Below are 10,495 nucleotides of genomic sequence, written 5' to 3' on the forward strand. Positions count from 1 at the left end.
GTCGTTCCGTACTTTGTTAGTAAGGAAGGGAAGGTGTATATATATAATAAATAATAGTATACGTAGTTAGTTAGTAGTATATTATTATAGTAGTATAATAGTGTGTGTGTGTATATATATATATATATATATATATATATATAAAAGAAAGTAAAAAAAATTAATAGAAGGGTTGGTTTTGTTTAAGAAATGTTTTACCAGTAGTGGAAACTAGTTGGATCAATTGAGTTTAGAAGGTATGGAATTTCACTGAAGCTTCAACACTGTGATTCCAAATACCAAAGAAATTATCAGTGCATAGTAAGTGAGTATCTGGAGAAACTTAATACATTGATTTCCACTGAGATGGAGCTGTTAATTCAAAAACCTGCATACAATAACAACAACTACAGCAGTTCTAGTTACTATGCTTTAATTTAAAAATCAAATTTCTCTTCAAAATAGAAATACATTGTTAAAGTAAATAGGTGTATGATAAAAATAGTCTTCCAAGTAAAGAATGAATAATACTGCTAAGCTCAATTTATTAACCCTAATATATGTAATGTATTCATTACAGCTGTAATCCCTGGTTTTATCAGATGGTATCTTCAAAATATCTTTAGTGCTGTTTAAATACAAAGGAACTCTAGAATATGGATGTAATTTTTTTTAACAGTCTGAAATATACCTAAATAGTTTACTCCTAGCTGGAAAAAAATGTGTAGTACTGCATTTACATTATGGAATAGCTATTTGTTTTTCTACTAAGACCAGCCAGTAGCTGTCGTGCCATAATTGTTGCGAGATGCTTTACTGTGATGGAGTCTTTTGTTTTCTTTTATGTCTTCAAAATTATTTCATAATAATAATAAAAGCTTTTCCAAAATGTTCATGCTAATTTTAACTTACTGAATACTAGGGTAAAGCCAAATTCAGATGCTTAGCTGTTTTTTTTTTTGTGCAGCTCAAGTAAAAAAACAAATAAACAAAGCTCTTGATAGACTGTACCATAAAAATAAGGTCAATATAGTGTTACGTCTCTGGTCATTTGTTAATTTCCCGTATAAATTCTTCCCGGGAACTTCAGTGATACAAGTCCTTTCTTAAATAAAATTAGTTTATTCTTTCTCAACACAACTTTGCAATACACTTAATTTCCACAGTCACTTTAACTTCAACACACGCTAGAATTCACAATGATTCATGCACTTTACTTACAGCTTGACTCTATTATCTGTAATCATTGTCTCCCTTTATTTGCCTGGCTTATATATTAAAGTAGAGGGTGTCTGGCAAACACTCGAGCCTTCATGATCCTTCTAGAAACTCATCGCATGTTACCAGCATCACTTGACTTCCACTGTCGTAACAGTAGGTTTCAAATAGAAGATTTCATTACCTACAATAAAAATCCTCCCCCATTGTTAATTTGATTAAATCTATCACTTGATTGATGAAAAAGAACAATATATTAATGCTACTTGTCAATAATTCTAAAACATGTTTTGAAAGTACATACGACTTCTTTGGTTTTGTAACATAAGCCCTTTTTTGATTTACAGAACAACAGCCAAATGTATTATAAAACCAGTGAATTAAAATATAGTAGCGATAATTGCAAATAAGAGACTGGTAATGAAAGTGCTTTGTCAGAGTTCAATAGCACTAAATTTACTAGATTATTAAAACTTGATCCTAAACAGTTCAGTAACAATGAAATCTACCAAAATATTAAATATGGTTTTGTTCACGTCAGATATTGAGTACCTAATGTAGCCACATTCATTCAGAATCTACAACAGTGCAATTTGGACCCAACTATTACATCAAGAGTAGATTCTTTAACTTTTGTACTGCACCATTTATGGATAAACCACTATCGTTGTGCTTGGTTTATTTTTAGATACACAATAAAAAAATTTGATATTTCCTTACTTCTCAAAAACTGGGAAGTTGTAAGGGGAATACAAAATTTGAAACTTGCACACGGTCAATAGTAGCCCTTCAAGGCTAAAACAATGGTTATGTAATGTACCCCACACATGCACTTGCACGTACATATGTACGTAAATGGACAATACTTATCGTTAAGGAAGAATCACTTCAGTAGGTCATCAATGCTATTACTTACACTTCTTACTGAAAACTTGGGTCATTTATGCAATTCATTAAGGCATATTTAAACTTAGTATAGATAAATACTAACAAGTTGTTTTTATGAATTTTTCTGTTCAAGTTACCTAAAGCAAGAACATCTAACATAGGGATAGAAATAGTTTAATAAAATTACATTCATTTGAGAGAAAGCTATCGGGAAGATTACATTTCGTTATGTAAAGTTGCATTTCCTCATGAATGTTTTTTTTTTAATTCATGCAATATGTTCACTTTCCTTGGTCATAATTATAGGAATACGGATGGATCATGTATTCCCGATCGGGGAAAGCCAACTAAAAACATGAAATTCCTCAAGTTAAATTCCTTTGGAATGGGGGAATTTAATATTTTGATCTCTGATAGTATTCTAAATGATTGGAAGATGTTCTTGTAGAACCTTTTTATTTTTTAATAAAATAGTAGAACTGAACTATCTAATCAGGGAAAAGTTAAATAAAGAAGTTGTTGTAATAGGTACAAGTAAGCTTGGCAGGCTTCATTTTTTACCTATCTAACATTGTATACAAAGTATGACAACCATACATGGTATTTATATATATAATAAAAAAAAAAAAATTGGAAAGTCCTGTGCAAAGTGTGATAGTGACAAGATATGATTTTTTTGGTTGATTTATTTTAAAATTTCAGATTATATTTTTCACGGTTCTTCCTGTAGTTTTCATATGTGAATTTTATTGTACTTAATATATGTAATATAAAATGCTTACATTGAACATTTATGCTGAAAAGGATTGAAAGTTGAAAAATTGTAATAGAAGAGAAAGAGAAACAATTTTTATGTTGTTGGCTTTGGCCTGTAAAAGTTAACTTTTATTTCCAATTAAACATAAAATGATCATTAAAAAATATGACCAATATTTTGTATTTGCTACTAAAATTAACTTTTAAATGGCTTTCGACTTGTAGATTTCTTAAAGTAACTTAAACAAAATAAGGTTAAGTTGATTTTGAGATACCAGTTTTTGAGAGCAAAATGAGTGATCATAGAATGTTAAGAAGGCACATTAATCTTCTATTTTTTTGTATTCAGACGATGATGTAATTATTTTAGGTTTTTCTTGTTCAGAGTTGGTACAGGCTGTTTAGTTTTATTCTTTTAACATGCTTGTTTACATATACTGTATCATTACATTTTTACTATATTATATTTTTTGACAAAAATTTTACGGACATTTTCGGTATCATTTATAATGATAAAATTATACAAGTTGTGTTTGAGGAAATCAGGATCACAGCAGTGCTAGTTTATTTTTAAAAAATTGTCAATAGGTCTTTTGCTTAAGCTCTTGATTATAATTGGAAATAAAGTTTAAGGCATAAAATGATATATCTAAAACATTTAAAATTTTTTAAACAGTAATATTCCCTAGTTTTTGGGGGGAAGGTTTTTACTTTTCTGTAAAGATGTTTTTGTCTTCTGTAATAGATACCGAAGGCTTGCTTTAAAATGGCATCCAGATAAAAATCCAGAGAAGAAAGAAGAAGCAGAAAGAAAGTTCAAAGAAATTTCTGAAGCTTATGAAGTTTTATCAGATGGTATAGCTTCAGATTTATGTTACATGTAGTTTTATGGTACAAATTTAATTGATTTACCTTTTAATTTGTTTGTGGGGCTTTAACCATTGGAATGAAATTAATGAATAATATAATATTATTTAATGTTTAGATGTATCTTTGAAAGTTGTGTAAACTGAAGCATATTAATCCAAATGGTTATGACAGGTTTGTAACTATTTAATATTATTTATAGATTTCATAATTACTTCACTAGTAAATAATTTCATAGGAGACTAAAATCATCTGATTAGGAAGAACCTGCTGATGAAAATATTGTACTTCTTGTATAGGTTTAGCTAATATCTAATAGGATGGGGACAACATGGTTCTGTGGTTTTGCACTTCAGACTTGCAGTCAGATGGTCGTGAGTTTGAAGCTGGCCAGTGTCATATTGTACTTTTCAGTAAGGTGCTTTACCCCACTTGTTCCAGTCTACTAGCTGTTAGCTGGGGTTAACCTGCAATGGACTGGCATCCCATCCAGGGAGAATGGTATACCATTCTCATCCATTTGTGCCATTCAAATTCAAAATTACTTACCTTGTGTGTCTTGTAAAGGCATGGCAAAAGCTTAACTATTTTAACTCTTAGGTTTAATGTTTTTGGTCTGTTACAAGTTAAGAAACTTTTTAGTGATGAATGTTTATTTTCTATAAGTATTTTCTTGGCAGACTGGTTTGCCTTTGTATAACTGTACTTTTATGTTGCTGTGTAGTCAGTCTTATGAAATTCTGTAATTTCAGTGTTGGGCTCCTGCAACATCTTTCGTGATAAGCTTAGAAGGGTTTTTGCTGTTAAATGTATCTTGTTTTGCTTATATTTATAAAAAAAATTAATTTTTTAATGTGTTTTTGATTGTAAACATTTCAAAGTGGGTGTTTTGATTTGTTGGTGGGTACAGTCTCTTCTTCATAATGTTTTAAGATCAAAACTATGAATTTAATATCTCTTCATTTCAGTCTTTTGTAAAGGTAGGTCATGTGGTTCTTTGGATGCCACTTAGCTAGATCCAAGCTAGTGGTGCATTAAATTTTCTTCAGTGTATTTCTAAATAGAAATGCTTCTTAGAATACTGAAATTTTGTACAGTAGGGAGAAAGTCGCAGTCTTGTAAGCCATGTTGAAGAATAGCTTACTGATTATATTTTTTATATTGTGAATGCTCTTTAATCCATCTCCTTAAACAACAAATTGTAGAGCCCATGTAGCCATGGTTACACCCTGAACATGTACATTTATAGATGGTGCAAGAGTTCTGCCTTTATGGAACAGTCTTTAAATTTAAAATAATTATTTAAATGAAATATCAGCATAAGAACAATTCTAAGTTTAATTTAATGATAAATCTTAAATTTTAAAATAGTTTTAATCTATATCTTTAGTTCTAAATCATGTTTCCTTGTATACAGCAAAACACAATAAACTATCTATTTTTAGTTATAGAATGTTTGTTAATTTTAGCGAAAAATTGTTTCTTTGTATTTACCACTTCTTCATGAAACCCCAGAAAAGGAACTGTCCAATGTATTAGAGTGTGAATTATATTTATTTTTTTTAACTTTAGGGGTAAATAACTATCAAAATGAAATTATGAACAATTAAATGTAGATTCATGGTAGTATTTGCTGCTAAAGTTAGGATTGGAATTTTCTTTGTGTCTGAAGATGGATACTGACTATCCAAAAGCTTGTATGTACCCTGTGGGGAGGACAAATTAATGGAAAAAGTTTTATGGACTTATTTTGCTGAAGCTTTTCAATTGAAAAATGTGAAAAACCAAAAAAACTTTGATTACATGAGTTACATCCAGAATTGAATATTAATCAGTCTGAATTATCTTTACTGCTGAATTTCTAGAGTGAATATGCACATGACCATTTTAAAAATGCAAGGAAACTAGAGTTCAAATAATGACATTGTATAAGTTTTACTTAAGTCACACACACACAATCTTTCAACATATTATGAAGCATGTATCTAGAGAGATAGGCTATGATCCCAATATTATTGATAGGTTGTTTAATAAGCAAAGCAATAAATTAAAAATGTCCATATGTAGAAGGTTAAAAGGAAATGGTAAAAAAGATGGCATGAGGGTTTATTTGTCATATATTCAAGGTATTTCAATAACAGAAGGTAATGTAATAATAAAAATATGTAGATTGTAGTGTAACTTTCTCTCCATATTGTAAGTTAAAATTCATCTCACAGGTGTAAAAGAATAAGTTAAAGTGTGGTATTTACAAAATTCCTCATGTCTGTGATTGAGTTTCTATTGGACAAATGTGTAGAAAGCTGAAATTCAGAATTATAAAACATAATTGTGGTAGACAAATGTAAAGTGAATGAATCAACTTTAGGCTAAACATGTGGAAAGTACTTCTTATGTTATAGTGATGAATCAGGTTGAGTTTAAATGGGAATTAAGTACTAGAGAATCGGTAGAAATTGAGAAAAAATTTTTCTAAATAAAGATGGTGGTCCAGTTGTGTAAGAAATGAAATACTGGGAATCTATTTTGTAAGCTCTTAAGGGAGGGTTGCATCTGATGTCCAGATGGTGTAATATAAGATAATTTAGATTGGAGGTGATGTAGGTATTTAAGTTGGTATCTGATTTTAACTTACTTCTGATGGTGGTAGCATGGTATGCTACTTAAATGTATTCTTTTTAGGGCTGTCCCCTGTTTTTAATAAAGCTTAATTTATTGTGAAACTATTCAATGTTGTATGTTTGTTTTCAATAAAGAGTTAGTTGCACTAAACAGTTTAAATGAAGAATTAAATAAGAGAAATAATAACTCATTAATGATTTTCATCGATAAGTATCATTCATATATTGTTATCTAAATAAAGTAATTTATATTTAATTGGCATGAAAAAAAAGGAATATCAGTAATTTGTTAAAATCATCTTTTCAATAGAAAAAAAAAGAAGAATATATGATCAGCGAGGGAAAGAAGGGCTTTCAAGCCATGGACGAAGTCACCACAGACGACATTATGGAGTGAACCCCATGTTTGATAGGGATTTCAATCACTTCTTCAGGTTTACATTTCGTGATCCAGAGGAAGTGTTCAGAGAATTCTTTGGTCATGATCCTTTTGCAGGATTTTTTGGGAGGTCTAGCAGTATGTCTAGTAGAGGTGTATCGAGTAAGCATCTCATTTTAATTTTTTATTGTTGTCTCGTGTTTTAGAGACTTAGATGTACACTAGTCAATGTAAATTTGGTTGTTTTGTATTTGTTTATTTCATTTGTACTTGGTAATTAATTTGAAGATGGAACTGATTGTTTACAGTGTTTATACTTTAGTACCTCTTCTTTTTCCTTTTTTTGACAAGGTTTTATCATAATAATAATAATGAAAATGTTTGAATAATTTTTTAAAATACGAATCATGTAACATGCAAGAAATATGTATGATATTTAATATTTCTGTCACTGTTGTCTGCATACATTTTCTTGCTGATGGTGTTGTAGTGTGAACTGTATTTAAAAAATGTACTCTTCTCATCAAAAATAATTACTTTTTTGTTAATTATATTTTAATTTTCTTTAAGAACTGCTGACACAAGGAGAATTCAATCAACCACCTTATTTACATGGTTGGGTGTGGCTTAGCAGTTAGTGTACCTGACTGTGGCTCCCTTCCCATTACCATATATAAACACACACAAATAATTAAGATCATTCTCTGCATTTTGGAGTTGGGGTGCAATATAATAGTGATGGTAAAATTCTACTCTTGATTAGAATAACCTAGGAGTCGGCAGTGAGTGCTGTTTGGCTATCTGCATTCCCTCTTAACATCAATATCCAAAATAAGTAAATAAATCTTATTTTCCAACCACTAATCAAAATGTCTGCTTTAGTGATCTTAAGAATCATGTAATAAAAGAATTTTTTTAAAACCTAAAGCAAGATGAAGACACCCGAAGTTCTCGGCTATTATTCCACCATTTAAAAGTGTGATTATCAAAGAATGCTAAGGTTAGCTAAGTAAGAATATTTTGCTTTTCTTACATGGAATCTTGTTTGATTTGCAAACAATTATATTTGAAAAATAATTTAGTTTATCTGTTTTTCACTTAAAACTATAATGTATTATCTGTCTTCTCTTATATCTCTTTGTTTTAATTTTACCATAACAATTTTATCTTAAGTAGAAACTTTGTAAATATTTATTTTCAATTTAACTATATATAGGACTTGTGTGTATTTTTGTCAAATGTAGTATCATAGCTGCAAGCTTTGAAGGTGTGAAGCAGAAAACTGTTTCTCAAATACTTTATACCACACGGCAAAATAAACTGCCATGTGATGAAATGTTATCTGTCTGTAGTTATGTGTAAAGACAGATGCAAACATAATTTTAGGGGTACAATTTTTATTTAGAAAAGAGTGCTAAAAGATTTGAAACTTTCACAATCCTTTTACATGGCCGTCGGAAAAAATGAAGGTTTATTTAATCACTCTATGATTTATAGTGATCTACTTTGATTTGTGGCTAAGCATTCCATACAAAAAAACTATTTAGTGCATATAAAGCTAATCTCAGGATAATGATTTGGTGAGGGTACTATGGAATTGTAATTTTACTTTTTTCAAACAAACAATATGTACTATAATAATTAAAGAAATTAACAGATTAAGTGTCACTTAAAAATCAGTAGGTGAGCCATAACTTGTATGTTAATATAAGTTTCTGCAAAATGTATTGTAAATGTATCACTACAAGTCAAAGGATTCAATGGTTTCCAAACTTTTTTCACTGATGACACCCTATCCCACTTACCTTGATGTTAGCAACACCCCTGCTGTAACGTGCAATCTTTTTTGTTGAGGTTTTTTTATGTTCTTAATTATTATTCTTTTTTGAAACTCTCTTACACCTCCTAGCAACTTGTTTCTATACACAATTTGGAAACTATTAGTCTACAGTGTATACCATTGTTTTGTTTTCATTGATACTGAAGCCCAGGAGTCTAAGTCAGTAAACTGTTATGAGTGATAGTGAAATATTAACTGCAAGTGAGTATCCTGACTTCATTAACAAAAATAAGACTAAAAAGTACATACTATTATTAATGCTCAAGTTATTCACTTGTATTAGAAAGTCTGAATACCAACACTGAAGAGTACATTGGAATCGGCAGAAACTGCTTGTTGTAGAAAAAAAGTACAAGTGTAGAGGACAATTTTTTGAAATTCTTCTGTCTTTCATCTTCAGGTCAGTGTGTAAGATGTTGCAGGTTTTTATAGTATACTGGTGGATTGTGGAGGATGAGTTGTGATTAGTTGTTTATCCCTGGTTCTGATTGATGAAATGGCTGCATGTGGATTCAACCAATGATAGCCATAGGTTGCTCACCTCCAATCCCAAATCTCTGTTTAGTGAAGGCTTTATTGTGTTAATGTAGAAAGATTCTTCAGTTTTTCTTGTTTTCCAAAATTTGTCTGTGTTGATGATTCTAGTTTTATTCCACTTTGTTTTGTGTGTTTCGCAATGGCTAAATTTTCTTTTTTCATGAGCCTTGTGCCATCTTTGTGTTCTTTTATTCTTGTCCCGAGTTGTCTTCCCATTTCTCCAATGTATGTTTTGTTACAGAAACATGGAATTTCATAGATTACATTTTTGTGTTTTCCATAAGTAGGTTTTTACTAGGATAAATCTTGTTGTCTTGTAAGATTTTCACCTGATGTATATGTTGAACCTTTTGGATACGCATTTGAGTTTTTCAATAACATTTTGCATGTAGGGGAGGTAAATAGTAGTAGTGGTGTTCTTCATGAAGGTAGAGGTGTAACATTGTTTTTTAAAACATTCTACATCAATACAATAAAGCCTTCACTAAACAGATACTTAGGATTAGAAGTGAGACAACCTATGGCTACCATTGGTTGAATCCACACGCATCCATTCCACCAATCAGAACCAGGGATAAACATCCAATCACTTCCTCCACAATCCACCAGGATAGTATAAAAGACCTGCAACAACTTACACACACTTGTTCCATCTAATATTTGTCTTATTGTCTACTGAAATTATTATCATACATAAATGTTATATATTCCTTGTAAATTTCAAATGTCAATAAACTATGTTCTGGGCTTGTGTTCTTCTTGGGACAGATTGTGATGGCCCTCAGAGGCAGGTGTTTTCTGTCTGGTTTCTGTGCTCGTGAGCCTTTGATCTTGTGTGCCAGACTAGAAACAAAAGCAACAACTTTCTCAACAAGTTCAACAACAGGAAAACAACATTTCCAGTCTTCTTCTCTGCCTCTTCTTTCACTTGATCCGGCAACCCATGCAAGCAAATTAAAAATCACAAATATCATAGGCAAGTCCCCTATGTTTTAATCAACATCTGAGCTTCAACTACCATATAAGTCAAGCAAGAAACGAAGAGAAATCCAACAAATTTCTGACCACCTCTGGGTTAGTAAATCTAAATACGTACCAGTATTGGATTGGACACACACTGACCTGAAGACAAAAGTTGGAAGATTTTCTAAATGTCGTCCTCTGCACTTGTTTTTTTTTCTACAACAGGCAATTGTCACCCATTCCAGTGCACTCATTATGAATGCTCTGCCTAAACAATCTATCAAAGAATAACAGCTCTAAAGTTAATCAGATACTTTGGAAATTTTGAACAATAAAACACAATTGATTTTACCAGCTTTCATTTCGTAGACCTTTCCAGTATGAATGATGTAGAAAAAGACAAAAACAAGTCTCAATTTTTAAAGTATTATTTGTTATGAATCATTT

General features: G+C 30.8%; 1 protein-coding gene across 7 annotated transcripts in view; it reads left to right on the forward strand.

The window, feature by feature from the left end:
- Positions 1–10,495, forward strand: part of LOC106458089 (dnaJ homolog subfamily B member 6-like) — a 62,094-nt gene that overhangs the window by 43,256 nt on the left and 8,343 nt on the right. For all 7 annotated transcript variants that reach the window (XM_022384211.1, XM_022384216.1, XM_022384213.1 and 4 more), the window contains 2 exons: positions 3,587–3,696; positions 6,640–6,870. In XM_022384211.1, coding sequence (XP_022239919.1) covers positions 3,587–3,696; positions 6,640–6,870 — 341 coding nt within the window. The remainder of the gene's footprint in view (positions 1–3,586; positions 3,697–6,639; positions 6,871–10,495) is intronic.

Source organism: Limulus polyphemus, unplaced genomic scaffold (genome assembly GCF_000517525.1).
Source record: "Limulus polyphemus unplaced genomic scaffold, Limulus_polyphemus-2.1.2 Scaffold415, whole genome shotgun sequence".
Taxonomy (NCBI): domain Eukaryota; kingdom Metazoa; phylum Arthropoda; class Merostomata; order Xiphosura; family Limulidae; genus Limulus; species Limulus polyphemus.